General features: G+C 42.9%; 1 protein-coding gene across 9 annotated transcripts in view; it reads right to left on the bottom strand.

The window, feature by feature from the left end:
* Window positions 1-911: 911 nt before the first annotated feature.
* Gapvd1 (GTPase activating protein and VPS9 domains 1) overlaps window positions 912-23,276 on the bottom strand; it is a 73,535-nt gene continuing 51,170 nt past the window's right edge. For 5 of the 9 annotated variants that reach the window (XM_027423720.2, XM_027423722.2, XM_027423723.2 and 2 more), the window contains 10 exons: window positions 22,604-22,684; window positions 17,901-18,023; window positions 16,397-16,526; window positions 13,196-13,305; window positions 12,817-12,976; window positions 11,153-11,340; window positions 7,188-7,401; window positions 4,627-4,699; window positions 3,064-3,261; window positions 2,671-2,811 (listed from right to left, as the gene is read on the bottom strand). In XM_027423720.2, coding sequence (XP_027279521.1) covers window positions 2,671-2,811; window positions 3,064-3,261; window positions 4,627-4,699; window positions 7,188-7,401; window positions 11,153-11,340; window positions 12,817-12,976; window positions 13,196-13,305; window positions 16,397-16,526; window positions 17,901-18,023; window positions 22,604-22,684 — 1,418 coding nt within the window. Of the gene's footprint in view, window positions 2,812-3,063; window positions 3,262-4,626; window positions 4,700-7,187; window positions 7,402-11,152; window positions 11,341-12,816; window positions 12,977-13,195; window positions 13,306-16,396; window positions 16,527-17,900; window positions 18,024-22,603; window positions 22,685-23,276 lie in introns of all 9 variants that reach the window. The other 4 variants (XM_027423724.2, XM_027423727.1, XM_027423726.1 and 1 more) reach the window with 2 other exon arrangements.

Here is a 23,276-nt window from a genome sequence, read left to right on the forward strand (position 1 = left end):
ACGGCAGCTCACAACTGTCTGCAACTCCTGTTCCAGGGATCCTACACTCTGACACAGGCATACAGGCAGGCAAAACACCAATGCACATAAAATAAAAATAAATTACCAGATCTTAAATTTTTTTTAAGTTTGTATGAAAGATGATCTGCAATCTATTTCTATTACATTAAAAAACAGGACATTAAGGGAAAATATAAATGGGCTTTTCTTTTCCTTAATTCTACAGAACTTTCTGTCTTCCTGTTTAATATTCAATTAATTTTGTAAATTCTACATAGGTGCCTGAACATTTTCCAAGGTGACTTGGACACTGCTCTAAGCCTTCACATAGAACAAGTGCTAGGAACATAATAGGGAACCCTGAAAACCAGTCACTCCCTTTGCCAGGAAAACAAACAAAAGAAGTCACTTTCAGTCTCAGATGCTATCACTGCCAGAGGGTAAATACTTGCTAAATTAAGAAATCAACACTTTAAGAATTCTTTCATGGGGGCTGAAGCAACAGTTCAGCAGTTAAGAACACTGGCTGGTCTTCCAGAGGTTCTAAACAGCAGTTCCAGCACTCACATGTCAGCTTACAACCATCTGTAACACCAGTTCTAGGGGATCTGATACCCTTCTCCAGGACTCCGTGGGTACTGCATAAACATAGTACACAGACAGACATGCAGGTAAAACACCTATACACATTAAATAAAAACAATAAATCTGGGAGAAAAAAAAAAGAATTCTAGCCTGAATACAAAGCAGTGATGGTGGGTTTTAGAGGGAATTTGTCTACCCCCAGAACAGTGCTAGCTTTAACTCCCAAGTCCAGAGGTGTCAATGCCAAATTCTATCTCAGTACTTTCTTGGGCAGTGTAGCCTGCACCCCAAGCCCACCACCTTCATTTCACAGAAAAGAGCCTTTGTGCAACATCCACACCTTCTTATTTATTTCCACAGTGATAACATGGAATATATTTAGCTACCATTACAGAGAGAGAGAAAAATCTCTCATTGATTTACAAGTTAAGTCCCATTAACAATGTATTCCAACTATTCAAAATCTGTTGACTTAACATTTATTGAATCAATGCTGAAGTAGATGTTAGATTCCCATCTAGTTGCAGAACCATGTCAGTTTGGCTTGCAGTGTACTTACGATGGGATGTAATGCCTGACACCAAGGCAAGGTTGACAATGACAGTTCATGAAGTACATAGATTTCCTGACCCAACATTTGAAAGGATATTTTGTGGTTCTAGTTTTGATCTCTCCCTGAAAGGCAGAAACCACATCCATACTCCTGTGTAAATTCCTATTTTGGGATTTTAAAGGAAATGAGAAAAGATGGAAGCATGAAGAAAACCCAGCTTCTTTTGGCACAGTGTGGCCGAGTTCTCAGAGAGGGGGCAGATGGCCTCTTTATCCATCTGCTCACAGCTGGTTGTCACAGGCCCCTTAGAAGACGCCTGCATTGCTGCCAGCAACAAGGGACCTGAAAGTACGGAATTGCAGCATTTGTCATAAAGCTAAACAAGTTCAGGAAACATACAAGGTGGAACCCATCAGTGATGGCCTATGTACAAGACTTGTGCTTGAAGCTTCGGTGGGCCTCCTTGGCCAGCTCCTCAGGCACCAAAGCCCATTCCTGATTAATTACTGGTGTACAATGCAAACCAAACTACGCACTTTTTTTTTTCCAGAAGAGGGCAATAAAGGCACAGAAACCTGCCAAAATAGTTTCCCCCCTAAGAATAGTGCGGCTGATCAAAATAGTTTAACACTAGTAAAACCTGGATCAGTACAGCAGACAATACAAATTAGTTTTAAAAAATGACATTCACTGAATTCCTGGTCTGTGCATTCAATGTGAATCATCATCAAACAGGTGACAATTAAGGGTCTGTCTGTGGCTTCTACTCAAGTGTGCGGGTGCAGAGGACATGGCACTCTTGGCCATGTACTACTCATCCTATGTGACACATGGTGGAGTCTGTCCCAAGGTGCAGGCTCAACACATGTCCATGGTGGCGTGCCTACATGACTTCCCCATCAAACTCCACACGTGGAGAGTAATAAACTGAATTACACAAATAAATATTTATGGTTTTGCTTTTAAGCTCAGCTTAAATTTTGTCAAGGAAACCATTTCACAAGAGGGAATGTCACAGCCTACTCTCAGCAACTGCCCCTGTTTGTTAGAGTCTGGAGATGCCCATATCACATCAAATATAAATATATATTATATTTACATGTCCTCCTTAGCTTTTCAACTCAGGAAAGTGTGTCTATGGGAAGGCTGTAGCACACTGCTCCCGAAACCCACAGTGCAGCTGTGAGACAGGGTCTTACAAGACGCACTGTTCTTTCTAAAATGAAAGGGACAAACGGGAAATCCAAGAACAGAGATCTGGGTGTTTCCTAGAAGATTCTGTTCTGTTTTTTAATATTTTAAAACACCTGGAAAAACATGGTCCCTTTTGCAGTACTACTCTCTACATGGAGACAAGAAATAAAATATGCAACTCAGAACAGCTGAAGGGAAAGAGAACCAGCGTGTTAGCTTGTTAATCTGCTTAGGAAGAGCCATGTGGAAACGTCTGGAAGCTGTACATATTAGACAAAACAATCTTCAGAGATCTGTTTCCTGGCTACAGTCTGATGCCTTGGTGAGCCTGGTCATGGTCACTTTCTGTCATCGATGGTTTTAATAAACTCTACCGCGGCTGTGAACTGCATCCACCAGTAGGACTCCTCTCCAGACAGACAGCTGGCATAGAAGCTGCTGATGTACTGCACGGTGGACAACAGGCAGGGTGGGTTTGCCTAGACAGTTGAAAAAGAAGAAAGAGCCCATTACTGTGCTATGCTCTGATGGAGCCATCTTAGCACCTATGCTTCCAATGTCTGTGACAAGATAGCACACCACGATCTGCACAACAGCCCCTAAACTGTTTTGGAAATAAGCACCTTCAAGACTTACAAAGGAACCCAGGATTTGAACCTATTAGCTTGTGAAGTGCTGTGGCACCTGCTCAAGAGGCCACATAAACTATCAGTCAATTGTAAGAGACGCACCTTTATCAAGACAAACACCAACACAGGGACGAAGTCGTCTGCCCCAGGGACAGAGTCCTCGTTGGCCAGGCTCAGGAGGTTCATGATGGTGGAGCACATTCTCAGGATGCACTGCACTTTGTCCCGGGGGGTTTTGTAAGCACTTATTGTCCTGATTTCTGACTGTGCAGATGGCCAAGGGGCCTCACGAAGATAGACCTAAGCCAGATGGCAGACAACACAGAGATCACAAATCCAACAGCAGCCTGCACTACAGCTATGGTACCTGTCCCATCCCCATCAACAAGGACAAAGGCCTGTTTTCTTCCCTCCCACCCAAGACATTGGGTACAGAGACGGTACACCACAGAACTTGGAACTCAGAACTGTCCTGTTTCTTACAAAACTGGGGTGAGACTTTACATTTAACTAATTCCAAAGCACAGAGAAGCCAGCAGAAGGAGGCAATGTAAACATCACTGTGGATCTTTGTTGCAGTGGTTCTAGAAAAAAACAAACTTGAAGTCCAGGATGGTGGCATATGCTTGTGCCCAGCACTTGGGGGATCAAGGCAGGAGGAGCAGGAGTCTAAGGTCAGCCTCGGCAATACAGCAGGCTTGAAACCAGAGGAAAGTGATCACTGTGAGTTCAAGGGGAGCCTGTCTACACAGTGGCACCCTGTCTCAGAAAACAACAAAAAGCACCTGCCTCGGATAGATAGGATGGATAGGCAGGCAGGCAGGCAGGCAGGCAGGCAGGCAGACAGACAGATAAGAAACAACAAAAAAACGTAAAACTTAATGGTACTGTTTCTTTATGAGGAACTTTTGTTGTTTTTGTTTTGCTTTCCAAGACAGGGTTTCTCTGTGTACCAGCCTGACTGTACTGGAACTCACTCTGTGTTGTATTAAAAGCATGTGCCACTGAGACCATCAGCTTCATTCTAAGTTTTGTTTTTGTTTTTTTGTTTTTCGAGACAGGGTTTCTCTGTGTAACTTTGGAGCCTGTCCTGGAACTAGCTCTTGTAAACCAGGATGGCCTCGAACTCACAGAGATCCGCCTGCCTCTGCTTCCCAAGTGCTGGGATTAAAGGTGTGTACCACCACTGCCTGGCTGTAAGTAAGTTTTAACAACAACCAGAAACCTTAAGCAGTCACCGCCCTGCAGCTTCCTTATGACACTCATCAGGAGAAAGAGCAGTATGATGCTTATCTGAGTAGCTGCCCTGAGGCCTTGCAGACATGAGCATTTCTTCTGGAACAGTTATTACCTGGCAGCTGTGTCAAGTCCATCAGAAGGTGTGCAGGGGCAGCACACCAGCCGGCCCAGAGGGCAGAGCAGGGACAGAAGCTATTCTAGGTGCAGAGTCACTGAGGGGAACTCTCCTGTGGGCTCTCCCCGCTCTTCCATTGAGGTCTTTTTCCACACTAGGGAAGTTAAAACCCCACAAGAACCCTCGGGACAGTGACAATGAAATGGAAGAATACCTGGGGAAATGTTGCTTTCTATTTTGAGGTACTTGGATGCCTTGTCAAAGTGGTAACTCTCCACCCACCACCCACACTGCACACAAGCCCATATTACCTCTGGTATCTGCAGAGCTCTGTGGTTTGCAGTCACTACTTTAGATAATCTCTGGATATGTTCATGCAGAACCCTGAAAACCACCCAAAATTCATATGTAAATACACATTTCTGAAAATAAAATATAGTTATAATTGTATTTTATCAAAACAAAACATTTTTGGGCTGGAGAGATGGCTCAGGTTAAGAGCACCGACTGCTCTTCCAGAGGTCCTGAGTTCAATTCCCAGCAACCACATGGTGGCTCACAACCATCCGTTATGAAATCTGGTGCCCTCTTCTGGTGTACAGATATACATGGAAGCAGAATGTTATATACATAACAAATAAATAAAATCTTAAAAAAAAAATAAAAAAAAATCTTAAAAAAACATTTTAGACTTACTTCTAGATATAGATTACATTATGGCTGAGACTCTCTTAGTCAAAGGTATACATTATTTAAAAAAGGCTTTTTTCCTAGCTTAGCTTGTAGTACAAGGTAAGTCAGAGGGTAACCTGAAGGGAGGGTGTGGGAGTGTGGAGACAGGGGAAAAGAGCTTGAGCTTGGACACACTGTTCAGTGAAAGAAAGGGTGGTGAGAACATGGAAGGGACAAGCAAGAGCGACCACAGGCCAGAAAGCAAGGACCACAGCTGTCAGGTAGAGACAAGACTCCACTACCTGCCTGCCCTTCATTTTGATGACCATATTGGGATTTTAAAAGTTAAGGATTTGCCTCAGCAGCAAGGGCTAAATCCAGCCTCATGGCTTCTGATCCTTTCTAGACACGAGTTTGCTGTTCACACTGTAAAACCCGCATGAATGGATGGTACTTGTAGCTTTAACACCGCAATTCAGTCTCCCATGCCTGACTCACAAATAGGAAATGGGCCCAGGGTAAGTAGGCAGCCTGAGGCTAAGAGCACTTAGATGGCTGGGACAACCCTAATGCCCACTTCACAGCAAACTATAATCTCTCAAACACACATCTGGAGGGTTGGGTGTAGCTCAGTAGTAGAGCAAACATAAAACCCAGTGTGTGCACATATGCACACACACAAAACCTATAAAAAGCAAAAACTACTAATAGCCTTCCTTGAGACCCTACCACATAGACTCCTGAGGGTCTCTGGACACCAAAGTCGTTGCAAGAAAACAGTGACGTCAGTATGCTTGGGGGCAGACATAGTACTCAGGGAAACAGAAGAAAAACACAAAAGCTAAATTCTCTACACTTTTGGTACTCTTCTATCCCAGCCAACCCCAACAGGATTATTCTTTTTTGGGGAGGGGGGGGGTCCCTATGGACTTGTGGGTGCTCTGCCTCAGCCTTCCCAAAGCCTGATTATAGGTGTATACCTCTATGCCTGGCTCTGCATTCTTTTTCACTCATTATAATACTGGGATCAAACTCGGGGCCTTTCATAGCCTACCACAGAACTACATCCCTTGCCTGCAAGATAACTCTTTTTTAAAAAGATTTATTTATTATGAATACAGTGTTCTATCTGCATGTCTGCATGCAGGCCAGAAGAGAGCAGCAGATCTCATTATGAATGGTTGTGAGCCACCATATGGTTGCAGGGAATTGAACTCAGGACCTCTGGAAGAGCAGCCAGTGCTCTTAACCTCTGAGCCATCTCTCCAGCCCCTAATTTAACTTTTATAAACAGCTTTATTGAACTATAAACTAAATTACATACAATTGCATTTAATATTCAGATATGTAGCTATTAATTCTCAATAAATAAACAATGAGCACATATCGGGAGCCAAGCCCTGTTCTTGATGCTATAACACAGTGGTTAGTAAATGTGGTTTTGTTATTTGTTTTCACAGGGAACAAGGTCTCACACTGTAATCTGTGCTGGCTGTAATTTGAGATGAACCTTTTGCCTAAGCTGTCCAAGTGCTGGACTTACCAGCAGAAGATATCACATCTGTATTTTCTCATGACAGGCATGGTACACACACAGGCCAAACATTAATACATGTACGATAAAAATAAATCTTTAAAAATGAGGGCTGGAGAGATGGCTCAGCAGTTAAGAGCACTGACTGCTCTTCCAGAGGTCCTGAGTTCAATTCCCGGCAACCACATGGTGGCTCACAACCATCTGTTATGAGATCTGGTGCCCTCTTCTGGCCTGCAGGCACAAGACTGTATACATAATAAATAAAATCTTAAAAAATAAAAATAAATAAAAGTTTAAAAAAAAAACAAAAAAAAAGAAACTATGACTCAAACAAATGGCAAAAGACAACCTCAAGACTATTAAAGAGATGAGCCTGAGCAATTTAAGCTAGAAAGGAAATGGTTTCCTGAGAAAGTGACGCCTGAGTCAAGATGAAACAACTTGCAAGAATTCCACCCACAGAGAAGACATAGAAGGACATCTGAGGCAGATCCACAGCAGAGCCTTCAGAAACCACACCAATTCATACTACTCTCTTCCTACAGAACAACCCTGCAAACTGAGTGTTCTCATCTACTTGGACTGCCTAACTCTGATGAGTGAAAATGGTAACTGATACAATCTCCCTTTACTAAAAGAGCAGTCCAGCACTGACACACTTACTGGTCACGGAGTATGTCCCCGTCCTGGTTAGGGTAAAAAGCAAGCTTGAAGATCCGATTCATCACACTCCGTTCGATGGCCAGCTGGGCATCCTGCAGCTGCTCCTCACTGGCATTTTGCCATATGACATCCTGAGCCATTGCACCATACAGGAACTGGAGAAAATCCTCCACTTGAGCAGTTTTATCATCAGCAGCAGTAAGTTTCTGAAAGTCTCCAAGGAAAAAGTCAACTTTAAAATACGTCAAGAAGTAACACTAAAAAGGAATTACAGTGGACCCCAAGCATCCTCAGCTTTGTTTTCTATTCTCATTATTTTATCAAAAAGTGTTAAATGGGGCTGGGCATTGGTGGCTCACGCCTTTAATCCCAGCACTCGGGAGGCAGAGGCAGGTGGATCTCTGTGAGTTTGAGGCCAGCCTGGTCTCCAGAGCAAGTGCCAGGATAGGCTCCAAAGCTACACAGAGAAACCCTGTCTCGAAAAACCAAAAAAAGTGTTAAATGGAAAAGTTAGAAATAAACATTTGTAAGTTTTATTTTTATCTCTCTCCATTTATTTATTTATTTATTTAATTGTTGCATTTACTTATTTATGGGGTGTGGGAGGGTTGTGCACCTGGCATAGCATACATGTGGAGGTTAGAGGCCAGTTGTAGAAGTTGGTTTTCTCTACCATATGAATTCCAGGAATCAAACTCTGCATCAGGCTTGGTGGCAAATGCCTTTAATCCCTGAGCCATCTTCTCTACCCCATTCCTAAGTTTTAAACCACACACTGTTCTGAATAGAGTGAAGAAATCTAGAAACTCCCATTCTATCTAGCTGGATGTGAAATATCCCTTTGGTCAGAATGGCCACACTGTGTACATAACCTGCTCATTAGTTACTTCATTTAGAGCTCAGTTTTGCAGCATTCAGTCCTATGCACAGTTTAAGGGCTCCACTGGGGACAATAGTAGCTTTAGAATGTCACTCTCATGGAAAAGAGAGAGCAACCTGTAGAAATCATTCTAGATAACTAATGCTATTAATACCCTAATCTTAAAGCCAAAAGTGTACGGATGAGATTTTAGAATTTGAAGCCAAAATACCAAAAGCAGAAAAAGATAGAAATATGTAAACATTTAAGGTTTGTTACAAAATATACACAGGTTTGGTTTTTGTTGTTGTCTTGTTTTTTTTTTTTGTTTTTGAATATACAGAGTTTTTAAAAGTTATATGGATATAATTTGGACACGGTGACAAATGCCTATACCCTCGTCATCTGGAAGGCTATGGTAGGAGTGTTACAATGCTGGATATGGCCACACATGCCTTTAATGCCAATATTTGGGAGTTAGAGAGGACAGGATCAATACAGTTTATGGCGACTACACAGTGAGTTTAAAGCTAGCCTGGGCTACAGGAGACTTTAAATCAAAAATAATAATGAAAAAGTAGAACTAAAATTTTAACATCTCCAACTTTCTTTTACCTGCATGAGTGTTTTGCCTCATGTATGCAGGCTATCATGTTCCCTGGAACTAGACTTAAAAGACGGTTGTGAGCTGCCATGTGGGTCATGGAAGAGCAGCAAATGCTCTTAACTCCTAAGCCATCTCTGCAGCACTTGTACAAGTCTTAATATATAGATACTCAATCTCAGAGAAAAAAATGCAACTTAGAGATCTGATATCAATGCTTACTACTTATAATTTTTGTTTGTTTTTAAAGCACTGGAGATTGAACCAAGGGCCTCACATATGCCAGGATACGGCTACCACTGAACTTACGTTCTCACCTACTTTTGCTTTTAATCTTGAAATGGAGTATCTCACTAAATTGCCCAGGCTAGCCTTTAATTCCTAATTGTCCTCTCTGGTCTTAAACTCACTCAGTATTCCAGGAAGCCCTTGAATGTGTGATCTTCCTGCCTCAGACCCCTGCGCAACTTACAGAACTATATCACCATGCCCGTAGTTTTGTTTTTTCCTTTGACAGTGTCTCACTTTATAGCCAAGGGTAACTTAAATTTATAGTCCTTCTCTCCCAGATTCCCAAGTGCTAGGTTATAGGTATAGAGCTTCAAAGGTTATTAAGAGCTGGGTATGATAGCACACAACTCAAATCCCAGGATTCAGGAGACAGAGATAGAATGTGACTTCAAAGATAGCCAGGGATATACAGTGAGACCTTGTCCAAAAAACAAACAAACCACCAACAACCTCCCCCCAAAAAAAGAAACAACAAAAGTGAAGCTGCTGTTTGATCTCTACATTATTGCAGATTCCTGCTTTGTGAGTGGCCTGCATTTTCAGCATCTGGCTATGGTGAATTAGCACTCCATCCAGTGTGATAATGCCTCCTACCAAGGCAGGAGGCACATCCTGAAGGCAGTGTTGCCAAGATCTGTTGCCATCTACCCATTCTGAGCAGAAGTTGCCTTCAGTTTTCACTCCAGTAGTGGAGCAGCAGATACGTGTGTGGCGTTTCCTATACATCCTGAGCTCGGTACTGTATTCACAGAGCAGAGCAATACTGTGGAGCAGACCAGGGAAAGCTGGTATCCACAGAGGATAATGACTGGTCCTCCCTCCAGAGTGTACTTGAGCAGCAGCAGCCCACCATTGGGAAGTCTATGAGTTTTTGATGAGTCCCTGCAAGGGGTAGCCCTGAATCTGCACACTGGCCCCATCTGGACTATGCTGATGCTGACGACTGTTTCAGGTAGACCATCTGTGGTACAGAGTTCTTTCATCATAGTTCTGGGAGCCACTTTGGTTTCCCTCCCTCTTTTACTTTCTTAAAAAGATTTATTTTTCTATGCATATGAGTGTTTTGTTTGCATGTTTGTCTACATGTCTGTGTAACACATGCATGCCAGGTATCCTCTGATGACAAAAGAGCGTCTGGAATCCCCTGGAACTGGAGCCAACCTGAAAACCTAAGTCAGACCCCGTGATAGCAGTTCTTGGGTATTGACCTGATCACAACCGGGATTAACTAAAAGCCAAGTGACTAAGCACACCTAGGAGGGAAAATCATTTGAAGTAGGAAGATCACTTTTAATCCGGATCTTTTGAGGTGGGAAGATCCACCTTTAATCTGGCCACACCGTCTATTGTCAGCCTATATAAAGACACAGGAAAAGGAAGCTTTCATCTCTCTGCCTGCTTGCCCTGTTCATGCTGGCAAGTCTGTTCTTTCATCGGCATTAGAGCCTACTTCTTCAGGATTCTGGTGTATACTGAGACAACCAGCCTCATAGACTGAACAACTACTGGATTCTTGGACCTTCCATTTATGGGTAGCCATTGTTGGACGAGCCGGAGCACAGTCTGTAAATCATTCTAATAAACCCCATAGACAGACAGACAGACAGACAGTTCGTTCTAACAGTTATGCTCCTGTAGAGAAACATGACTAATCCAGATCCCATGGAGCCAACAACTCCTTCAAGTTGTCTTATACTTCTATCACATGCTGTGGCATGACCCAGCACCAAAAATTATAAATAAAAGTAATAAAAATAAATCTCAAAAGAAGTACACACACACACACACTGTATGTACACATAAATACTAAAAACCTTCTAATTATTATTATTGTTATTATTTTTAATGTGTATAGGTGTTTTGCCTACAAATGTTTGTGCCCATGCACATGCCTGGTCCCTGCACAGGCTAGAAGAGAGCAAATCCCCTGGAACTAGAGTTATAGATAACTATGAGTTGTTGCTATGTGGGGACTGGGGATTGAACCTTGGTCCTCAGGAAGAGCAGCCAATACTCATCTCACCAGTCCCCAAAATCAGGAAGGCAGGGAGGGAGGGAGGGAGGGAGGGAGAGGGAGGGAGGAGGGAGGGGAGGGAGGGGAGGGCGGAGGGAATGGGTATTGAAGTAAGGCATGTCCATAAATCAGTGAATCAAAAGAATTTTTGCATCTCACATGACTGAGGAGACATCTGTGTGAATGCATGTAGTTACCTTGAATGAACTCCCTGATCTTCTTTTCTTTGCTCTCAAGCAGCAACCGCACACAGACAGTGGTAAAGTATCGATTGGCTACCTCTTTGTCTCTCAAAACTCTTTGCAAGAGCCTTTCCAAGTGAGCCTGTGTGGTCTGCAGTCCTTGTCGACAACGGGTGAGGTAAGCAATATACGGGGCTCTTTTCCTGAAAGAAAAAAGTGCTGCTGAATATCAGATGTGTACAGAATAAACACACATACTTTCTTCAGCAACTAAGAGTGCTAATTTTTTAAAACAAATTACTTCATAGACTGTGGCTTTTGCAAGTTGGCACACGAGGCTGTAGACAAGCATCTTGGGAACTACCCACACTGCCAGCTCAAGAAGAAAGCCCATGTGTGTGTTTCTGTGGCACACATCATCAGCACCTAACTCACTACATGTCTCTAAGGTCCTCTGCAGGCTCATTCCATTTGTTATGGAAGGAAGCACAGTCTTCATGCTTATAGGACCCCACACTTAAAAGAAAATTGGCTGCTGGACAAAATACAAATTATATACACTAGATCATTAAATAACCACTATCACTCACTTGCTTATAATGTTAGTGTAGCAAGATACTCTGATGCTAGGAGTTTCCGTTCTGCCTAAGTGGGGTACTCACATTTCCCCCGTACTGGCTAGATCTTGGCAGCAAAACCAATTCCTAAGCTTATTTCTACTTCCCTGGACATCTAGTCTTTCCTAGCACATGAGAGAGAGAGAGAGAGAGAGAGAGAGAGAGAGAGAGTGTGTGTGTGTGTGTGTGTGTGTGTGTGTGTGTGTGTGTGTGTGTGTGTGTGTGTGTGATAACCTAGTCATCCTGGCCTCACAGTGGAAGAAAACCTATTTACTTGCTTTTAAAAGATTATTTATGCTGGGCAGTGGTGGTGCACACCTTTAATCCCAGCACTTGGGAGGCAGAGGCAGGTGGATCTCTATGAGTTCGAGATCAGCCAGGTCTACAGAGTGAGTTCTAGGACAGCCAGGGCTGTTGCACAAAGAAACCCTGTCTCAAAAAAAAAAAAAAAAACAAAAAATTTATTATTGTATATACACCAGTGTGCATGCAAGTGTGCCACAGAATGCATGTAGAAATCACAGGACACCTTTTTGTGAACTCTGGAGATCTAACTGAGGTTGTCAAGCTTCTATGGTATATGCTTTATCCAGTGACATACTGCAGCCCTATCTATCCTTTTTTTGGAGACAGGATCTCTCACTGAACCTGGAGTCTACAGCTTTGGCTAGTCAGCAAGCCTCCCAAATCCATATGTATCTGCTCTTCCTCATCCAGATGGAGTTACAGATAACATACATACCACCTGATTTTTGCCTGGGTGCTGGAGAACCAAACTCAGGTCCTCATAGTTGTACTTTACTCACTGAGCTGTTTCCCCAACCTCTGCTTTACCTCCTTTTATGCGAAGCTGAAGTAAATTACACTTCTTTATTAGCAAGAACTGTTGGTAACAACGTTTCTAAATTGTGTTGCTTAAAAAGCTCTATCCAAATAGACATAGTCACCTAGTTTAATTTCTTCAATAACGACCAATTAAAACAAACAAGAAAAAGTCTACCTCAAAACAAAGAAACAAACAACACAAAACACTGCCAGCTTGCAGCTAGGCTGGGAACATACCTGTAGTCTTCAGCAATGGATGCCAGCAGCTTCCTACAAGTCCTATTGTCAAAGCGGCACACACAACGCATGGTTTCTTGAAGTTGTGCCATTAAGTTCTTATCTTGCAAATTAATTGCTTCAGCTATTTGAACTTTTAAGAAGCATACAATTTCATTGTCTAAAAACAAACAAAAACAAGAATTCTGCTAGGGTATCCACACTTAGCATTTAGGATACTAATCCTGCTGCACACCTAACTATTGGAGCCAATAACAAGAGTACCCTTAAGTGACCTGGACCACACGGAATTTCTGTCAGCTGACAGGTGAGAGATGGCAGCTGCTACATTGTTCAAGCTGTGCTTTTGGGAGAGAATAAAGAGTCATGAGTGACTTGCCTTCTGGGTCTGTGTGGTCGGGCAATCCGTTCCTTGCTGGATGGGTTAGAACTGGGAAGGCCACAGAGTCCGCAGAGCAAAGCGCAAGCCTCAGCTTCTTTTTAACATCTCTGAAGAGTAAGTGCAGGGCACATTAATTTACTTACACAGAAATGATGACATCCTTTTTTGTATGGCTGGAGCTGGGATACAAGACCCCCTAGCTAAGCACACTGTCAGCCAGAAAAGGCTATAGTTTACAAATATGTACACATAAATTAACATGTTAGCTCAGAACACAAATGATTCTTGTTTTTTGAGGCAGGGTTTCTCTGTATTGCTTTGGAGCCTATCCTGGCACTAGCTCTGGAAACCAGGCTGGCCTCGAACTCACAGAGATCCCCCTGCCTCTGCCTCCCAAGTGCTGGGATTAAAGGCATGAGCCACCAATGCCCGGCACACAAATGATTCTTTTAGAAAAGATCAGTTTCAACTGAGTGACACCTCACTGAGAAGCAAAGGACCCTAGTTCCGGGGTGAGAGGATTGGAAGAGTGCTCTGGGCAAGCTCAGCGGGGTCAGCATGTCAGTCAGAACCCTGCTGTGATCTAGAGCAGACAAAGGAGTATCAGAGCACAGATTCCTAGGAGCCAACCTGCATGCTGTGTAGCAGCAAGGCAAGGAAGTAGCACGAGGTAGACACAGTAGAGCTTGGTTCCTGGTTTTCATAGATCTTTCTACTTGGTCAATAGGGAGGACCCTAGGGTGGAATGATCAGGTCAAGGTGATAAATTGGACCCCAGAGGTGGCTCTGGACTAGACCCTGGTCTATGATCTCCACAAATAGCATCCCTGCTACACAAAAGCCCGTGCCTTGGGGGAAAAAACAACAACAAAAAAATCCACACTCTACTGCTTGGAGGTTTTGTGTTGAGATTAGATTCTGTAACTTCTAAGCGGTGACGTACCTACTGCCATTTAGTGGCACAGCCTCTTCAGGTAGAGGCTGCCTTCCACAGCAAGGCAGCTTTTCCCACCCACATGAACATATGTGTCTCTCCCTCACTAGGACCCACGACCCTTCCTCGTCCTGTGGGGTTGTTCAAAGAAGGGAGAAAAACTATTTGCTCCTTCCATAGGTCACCACATAACCACCTCATGACTTAGCCATGGGCCTTGCCTTAGCAGATTTGTCCCTACCAAACCAATAACTTAGAAATGAAGTTCATCAAACATAACATTCACCCATTGTCCTAGTTTGGTTCTTATTGCTGCGAAACGTTATGACCAAAAGCAACTTGGGATGAAAACAGTTTATTGGGCTCACATGCCCAGATCACAGTCCATCAGGGCAGGAACTCAAGCAGAGTCATGGAGGAAGGGTGTTCTCTAAGGGTTGGTAAGCCCTCCCCACCAACACATTTTCATTATTTTAAATCATGTGTATATGTGTGCATCTGTGCACATGAGTGCAATTTCCTGTTGAGGCCAGAAGTGTCACATCCTCTGGAGCTGGACTTGCAAGTGACTATGAATCACCTGAAGTGTGTGCAGGGACCTGAACTCAGATCTCCTGGAAGAGAACTACTGTGCCACCCCTCCAGCTCACAGCTTGCTTTCCTATACAGTTCAGAACCACCTGCATAGGGGCATAACTGCCCACAGTGGGTTGGCTGGTCCCTCTCACTTCAACCATCAATCATGAAAATGCCTGGAAGATGCACCCACTGGCCAATCCAATGGAGGCAATTCCTCAACTGGAGGCTCCCTCTTCCCAGGTACTTTAGTTTGTATCAAGTTGACAAAACTAACCAGTTTGGCCAAGAATTTCATAAACTATATTATGGTAAAGTTACCTGATTTATAGAAGTCATAACTCAATAAAACTGTCTGCCATTCTCTCCTTAATTCTACCAAAGAGAAAAAAATATGAAACTTCCAAATATTTATGGATAAAATAATGTCTACAGTTTAAGAATAAATAAATCAACCGCCGGGCATTGGTGGCACACATCTTGAATCCCAGCACTTGGGAGGCAGAGGCAGGCAGATCTCTGTGATTTCGAAGCCACCCTGGTCTACATAGTAAGATCTAGGACAGGCTCCAAAGCAATACAGAGAAATCCTGTCTCAAAAAAACAAAAACAACAACAACAACAACAACAAAAAAGAATAAATAAATCAGGGCTGGAGAGATGGCTTAGAAGTTAAGAGCACTGGCTGACTGGCTGCTCTTCCAGGGGTCCTGAGTTCAAATCCCAGCAACCACATTGTGGCTCACAACCGTCTGTAATGAGATCTGGTGCCCTCTTCTGGCCTGCAGGCACACAGGCAGACAGAATACTGTATACATAAGAAATAAATGTTTTTTAAAAAAAATCATTAAAAAATAATTTAAAATGGAGAGGAAACAATCACACACAAGCTAGGTGGAAACAATCACACACAAGCTAGGTGGAAACAATCACACACAAGCTAGGTGAGGGTGCTGTACGGCATCTTCCTTGTCTGAGGAAGCAGCAGCTTGTTACCAAGCAAGGGCAAATGCTAGGCTCCCAAAGCCACTTTCTCAAGCAAAGCTACTTTCTCAAGCTCTGTGGGAGGAGGCTGACTGCAGGGAATGGAGAGGGTGCCAAGAATGAGCTCCAGTTACTAGTGGGGCAACCCTACAATTATTCCTCATTACTGAGTCCCCCACCTTGCTGACAGAGGCCACTGGGTTTGCACAGACAGTAGTGAGTTACTTGTGTAGCTCCTGGGGCACAGATAGCAGTGTGGTGGACTATTCCTTTAACTAGTCAAAGATGTGTTACGCCTGTTTATGCTACATTTGTTTGATCATGTAAAGCTATGTTGCTTTGCCTGCCTAAGGGACCTGGCTGGTCCAACAAAAGGCTGACCAGCTAATAGCTGGGCAGTGAGCCCTAGGGGTCCCAGTGCTAAGATTACAGGTGCACATCAGCATGCTCGGCTTTTTCAGGTAGGCAATGGGGATTCAACTGAGGTCCTTACACTTGTGCAGCAAGCACTTATCATCTACTAGTTCTTTATACTGGTTGACTTGAAATGATTAAAATGATGATAAAAATCCAAAGCCTGATAGGAAGCATTGGAAGGAGGACAGGGAATGGGGAAAACAATGTAATTATACTTTATTTTCAAAAATATTAGGAAAAACAAAAATAAGTCCAAACCCCAATCTTACAACTCCTGGAAGAAATACCTGTAAGAGAATGCAGAATCTTGAGGGTGGGCTGCTTGGCTGGCGGAGTCTGGGAGATCGTCAGCTGAGATGTTCTGCAGCGCTTCATCACGGGGAGAATCATGAGCACTTTCACCATCACCAATGACCTCTAGACAAAACCAGTCCCCAAGAAAAGGATAACCCAAGTTAATTAATGTGGGAATTTCTGGTTCTAGCAGGTATTCAGAGACTCTATCTCAAAAACAGAAAAACACCTTCTAAGTCAAAGGGAATAAAATATTCCTGAATGTAATAAATACTGTGTGAGAAAATGTTTGTAATTGGCAAGTCTAAATATAGGATTTATTAACCTTTACTGTACTGTTATTTAAAAGCTCCCCCCTCACAAAAAAAAAAAAATTAGACATGATGGCACATGCCTGTAATTTTAGTGCTCCGGAGGAAGGAGAATTCTAAGTTCAGGGCAGCCTGACCAACAGAGTGAGACCCTGTGCTACCACCCTACTACCCTGAAAAGGGAAACAAAGAGGTAGATTTGTTCCTGCCCTCACTTCCTCTTCAGCCTTAGGTATCCTCCACAGGTAACTGTTTGCTGAAGATTCTTTCAAAAATGCTCTCGGCACTAATCCAGACCCCAGGAACATGGGTTTCGGTGAGGAAACCTTGGAAATCTATGGAACCTCCTGTAGTAGTTCAGTACTTATCCCAAAGTGTGGACTTTGGGATCCCATTCCACATTGAGGAATACTCCCTGAGCCAAGACACACAGGGGTGGGCCTAGGCCCTATCCCAAAGGACATGATAGACTCTGATGACACCCTATGGAAGGCCTCACCATCCAGGGGGTATGTGACAGGTAGGATTTTAGTTGGGGGGGTTTGTAGGGAACGGGGGGGGGGGGAGAGCAAGGGAACTGGGACTGTCATGTAAAACAATCTTGTTTCTAATTCAAATAAAAAAATCTGCGAAAAAAATTGAGAATAATTTAAATAAATAAATAAATGCTAAAATAAAACTGTTGATTTCAACTTCAAAAAAATGCTCTCAGCATGTGCAGGCATAGATATTAGCAAACTTCTGCTTATGGTTTTACATGATTTTACTTTCCCTCAATTTATCTTGATGATTCCATAATTTTACAATATCTAGTCAGTATTCCTCTATGAAGAGAGAGAACCCTGTAGAAGAGAAGTACCAAGCAACAAGGGTGCCTTAGCCTGCATTGACCACCACAGCTCTACTGAAGTCCATAACTACATCAAATCACACTTCTCTAGATAGTAAAAAAGAATTCCCTCTCACTAAAACATGCACCAAGTGCCTCTGGGCTATCACCTCAGACTCATCAGATAACCCTAAACCATCTAAACATCTGGGGTGGCCGGGTTTAGTGGGAAAGCATGGAGAGGGACATGCTGATCTGACCTGCTCCTCTAGATAGCCTATTTTAAAGGCTACTGTAGTTAGGATTGTCATTATCACCATGGTAAATTGCTACTGTCAGATCTATCATGATTATCACCTGCACTCTCATCATTTGCCATTGCGCCTTCACTGGGGCTGGTCCGTTTAATGGCATTGCGATATTTGTCCAGAATATCTTCAGCAACCTGAGTCTGTGCACTGAGCCTAGGGCTGGGCTCGTCTGCAGGGAAAAAGAAAGAGAGAGAATTATTTCCCTGGTTTTATATCAACCCTGCTATTAGTGTAACACCAGTAGCATAATCCCAAAGGCAGATTAGAAGGTCAGACTAAAAAAGGGCACATATCTCAGTGTTACAAGACACCATGCAGCTGCCTACTCCATCCCACCACTATGTCTAAGAGCCTTCCCAAAGCAGGAAAACAGGAAGAGTCACTCCACCTCAGCACTACTGCAATTCTGCATGGCTATGTGACAGTTCAGTGCAGAAAGGAGTCTAAAGCACTTGCTCAAGTCACAGTAACTATCAATTCATGTGAACATAACTTCTACCAATGGTTTCTTTTTTTTAGGATGGGGGACAAACAGAAATAGTCTTGCTATATAACCCAGGCTGACCTTTAACTCACTATGTAGCCCAAGGCCTGGCTTTAGGTTTTTGGTTCCCCTATCTAAGCCTGCTGAGTGCCAAGACTGGAGGCATGTACCACCACACCAGTCCCAACAATAAATTTTTATATACAAACTTAATCAGATATCTCTACCCTGAAGGAGAAAAATAATTATTCAAACTTAGACCTAAATCCTTTTTTAATTTTGATAAATGGCTTTCAATGTTCTTTCTCTGAGAATCCCTCTTTAGATCACATCTGAAAGCTTCTATCACATTCCAGCTGTCCATGACAGTGCAGCTGTCAGGGTACAGCACTTCTGTTCATACAACAGTCACTGGCGTTGCTGGAGAACCCAGTAATTCTAGGGCTAGGGTGGTCTATGGGCTGCACACAAGGCAGCTTGTCTCACTGATGGGACTATTACCCTGACAACCAAATCAGGTATCAAAACTGTTGAGCTAGCTTGCTGTCATGGTACATGCTTGTAACTCTAGCACTTGGGAAGTGGAAGTAAGAGAGCTGTGAATTCAAGGCCAGCCTAGGCTATAGTGAGACTCTGTCTCAAAGACACCAAGTTAGGGACATAGCTCAGTGGTTGAGACTTGCTCAGCATTTACAAGGCCCTGAGTTTGACACCCAGCACCACACATACAAGTTACCTAGCCCACAGTCTCAAATAGTAGTCATTAATCAACTACTATGGACCTTCAATACAAAATAAAGTTCTATAGTGAAACACAAACTCCTGAGACTGAGCTAGGCCAATAGGTAACCAAGCTGTCTACATTCTAGTAGAATTCCATTTGTGGGTTTTTTGTTTTGTTTTGGTTTGGTTTCTTTGGTTTTTCGAGATAGGGTTTCTCTGTAGCTTTGGGGGCTGTCCTGGAACTTGCTCACTAGACCAGGCTGGTCCGGAACTCACAGAGTGAGTACGCACTGCCTCCCGAGTGCTGGGATTAAAGGCGTGAACCACCACTACCCAGCTAGAATTCCATTTGTAAAAATTTCAATAAATCACATTAAAATCACTATTCATGTATGAATTGCAAGAGCAGCTAATATGTATTGCATGTGTACCATGTGGCAGTGAACTGTGCTGGGCACCTGTGTGGACACTTGCTCATCAGACAGTTGCTCAGAGAGGCACTGTCATCACCACGTCACAGAAGAGCAAGCACAAAACCTGGAGACTGAGCAGCAAGCTCAAGGGGCCTTTCATCTCCAAACAAGTATCTTCTGTTCTTGTTTCTAAAAAATACCTCAAGTCATACAGATGACCCACAAAGTAGTGTTTTGTAGTTTTTTTTGGGGGGGACAGGTCTCACTCTGTAGACTACACTGACCTTGAACTTGTGACAATTCTTCTGCCTCAGCCTTGTGAGTGCTGGGATTATAGTTGTGAGCACACCTGACTTCCAAAACATTCAATATTGTCTGCTATAACAATGTGGTCATGACAAGAGATTCAGAATCTCTTGTGAACTTTTACAAAATATAAGTGCAACCATTGCAGAACCCTTTTAAGGAGTAATGTTTTTGGTGATTGCTTTAAAAATATTCCTATCATTCATTTATTTAATATTTTGGTTGTTTTGCCTCATGTATGCACATGCACACCTGGGGCCTGAAGAGGCCAGAAGAAGGTTTCAGAGCCCTTGGAAATGGAGTTACAGCTGGCTATGAGTCAGCACGTGTGTGATGGGAACTGAGCTCATTCTCTACAAAGGCAGCAGGTTCCACTAGCTATATTTTGAGAGCTGACAGGTCTGTGAGAAAGGACAGATATAAATTGGCTAAACTCAGTCAATTAAACTAAGATGTTGCTTATTGCCTCTTCCTTTAGTAAGCTGCTATGCAGGGCAGGGGTACAGTTAGTAGGAGACTGACTGATGGCAGCTGTAAGCCTGGGTTCAGTCCCCAGCATTGTTATACAACAGAACCACAACACCATGTGCACAAATGTATTTTCAGAGAAAAAATGGTAGGAAACAATCGAAATACTTCAATAGGAAAAGAATAGTTACTCTACAGTGTAGTAGAATCAAATCATTTCACAGCAAGTAAAAAGGATTCGAAAACCAACTGGAACCAGTACAAATTGGGAAGTGTCTGAAACATGGTAAAGACAAATACAAAGTCACACAGGTCTGATTTAGTCACAGAAAGGCCACCATGCACAAATACTGAGGAGACTGGGATAGAACCTAAGTCAGTTATAATAGTGACAGGACTATGGCCAGGCTCATAAGGAACATCTCTTTGTAACACTTCAAACTGACTTCACTATAATCTAAGTGATCATTAGTTAGGATTGGGGAAAATTTCTCCAATCAGACCCAAAGAAAATGAACTATTTTATGAAAAGAAAAAAACAAAAACTTACTCAGCTTCCAATCTCATCATGAAAAAAAATTACTGCCCAAAGACCTAACAACTTGCAGTTTCTTCAAAGTCCTTAATTAAACAATCTAATTCAGCTTGCATACATACACTGCAGTACTCCTTCCTCTCTATCATTTCCCTTTTTAAGGCTCAGTCTCCCTATGTAGCTCTGGCTGGTCTGGAACTCACTATGTAGATCAAGCTGGCCCTGAACTCCAATCTCTGCCTCCTGAGTGCTAGAATCAAAGGAGTGTGCCAGCATACTCAGTGACGTTGGTGTACTTCTAACAGCAGGAACTGGGACACAGGAAAATACAGCGTTTTTCCAACTCTTCCCAACCACACTGGAATGTTCCGGCAAACTCAGGCCATTTGTAATTTGACTGAACACCCATAGTACCTAGTACAAGTGTCTGGCAAGACTCAGATGATCAACAAATACTTGCTGACTAAACAGGATAGGCTGGGCTGCTGTCAGCAGGGGACTGTGGCATGTCCATCTGTCTCCTGCTGCTCATACCCTTTATTATAGAAAAGTTACTATATCAATAAAGCAGGGCTATATAAACTGAAATATGGGTACACCTAACATGCACAACTAGACATCAGAACACGGATCAAAATGGGATGCTGCATGTATTGTGATAGGCACTTTTGAGACCATGTTCTTAAGACATATTCCACTTTTTTTGTTTTGTTTTGTTTTTCAAGACAGGTATCCTCTGTGTAGCCCTACCTGGCCTCAATCTCACAGACCACCTGCCTCTTCCTAAGTGCTGGGATTAAAGGACTGCACCACCACTGCCTGGCTGACCTATTCCACTTTTAAATTTAAAAGCCTCATTATAACTTAGTAGGATAGATGGGAAAGCAGCACACCTTAAAATTAAAATAAGAGGCTGGGCGTTGGTGGCGCACACCTTTAATCCCAGCACTAGGGAGGCAGAGGCAGGAGGATCTCTGTGAGTTCGAGACCAGCCTGGTCTACAAGAGTGAGTGCCAAGACAGCCTCCAAAGCCACAGAGAAAACCTGTCTCGAAAAAAAAAAAAAAGAAAAAAAAAATAAGAAAAAAGAAGTGAGTCGTGAACTGTATTCTACATGCTCTACAGCATCTAAAAGTCAATGTGCATCTATCAAGTGCACAGCTGGTCATGTGTGCTAGCTCACACACTTGTAAGCTACTAAAGAAGCTGCAGAATGCAGGCTCAGATAAGGAAGATCCCTAAAGCTCTGCTATGGGTCAAGCTGAAAAAAAAAAAAAAAAAAAAAAAAACCATTAGTGATGTCTTTAACTTTTACTACAATGGTTGGCAATTGTAATACTGTTTGAACAAATACTTTAATTATGAAAAATAAGGTGATAAGATAAAACTGCATTTCATTGTGATCCTGAATAAAGTAAATCAAACTATAAATGAAAATAAATGTAGCATCCTACAATCAGTGTTAGAGAAAACTATCTAACCAATGATCCAGAGTGGCATGCAGAGCACTAGAGGCAGGCAGCGCACACACTCCTACAGTGCTGTGGCATCGTTTCCTGGGTGGTGAGCTGTCAGGCAGGCCTTATCAGAAACAGGTTATGGTAATGAGGATGGTGATGGTAGTGGTGGTCTGTAGGAAGAGCACACCAAGACCCACTGTGGCCCCTAAGGAGTACCACAGAGCCATGAAGAACATACTCCCCACTGTACACACACAGACACACTCTTCTAAAAAGGCAACGCTCATGGCATCCAAGAAAAAGTGTTATGAAATATGTGCTCTGGGAATGAAGGAGCCAGGAAGCCCATGGGTCTACAAACCTGTGAGTGTTGAGAATCTGTCAGGCCCCAGATCATCTTTGTCTTTTTCTTGTTTTTCTTTCTTTCTAAATGGTATAGGAGCTGGAAATTAAATAAAGTCAGTAGTGTGACATATAACATACTGCACTCCTCGGAAGTTAACTGGTGTGCCAACATTTCTAAGTGCAAGGAGGTTGAAAGTTTAAAGCTAAGAAATCCCAAGAGTCAACTGATAATCATTCTTAAAATTGCATCAAAGCTTCTTAAAAAAAGCTTTCAGAGTCTACTGTGGAGTCATTTGCCATAGAAAGAGTGATTTAATGAGGATCCACTGAGCATGAATCAAAACCATTGCCGCTTAACCTTGCCAAAGAACACGTTCAGAGTTCCTGCCTCACTCACTCCACCCCAGTAAGTGGGCTTGAGCACAGGTAGAAGCAGGTCTCAGTTCCTAAGCACACAGCCTGGGAAAAAGGCTTATGGAAGAGTGATCCCCTCCAGGAAGAGAAATTTTGACCAACTCAATCAAGGCTAGGCTATTCACTAAAAACAAATGTATACAACTACCTTCCAAAATAGACACCAGCTACATCTGTAGGGCACGCACATTTTCAATGCACATACACATGAAAAGCTTAGACTTGTTCCAGGAACATCAGAGTGTCTATTCAAGATTAAATTATAGCATGCTGAG

The sequence above is a fragment of the Cricetulus griseus genome, chromosome 6 (genome assembly GCF_003668045.3).
Source record: "Cricetulus griseus strain 17A/GY chromosome 6, alternate assembly CriGri-PICRH-1.0, whole genome shotgun sequence".
Classification (NCBI taxonomy): domain Eukaryota; kingdom Metazoa; phylum Chordata; class Mammalia; order Rodentia; family Cricetidae; genus Cricetulus; species Cricetulus griseus.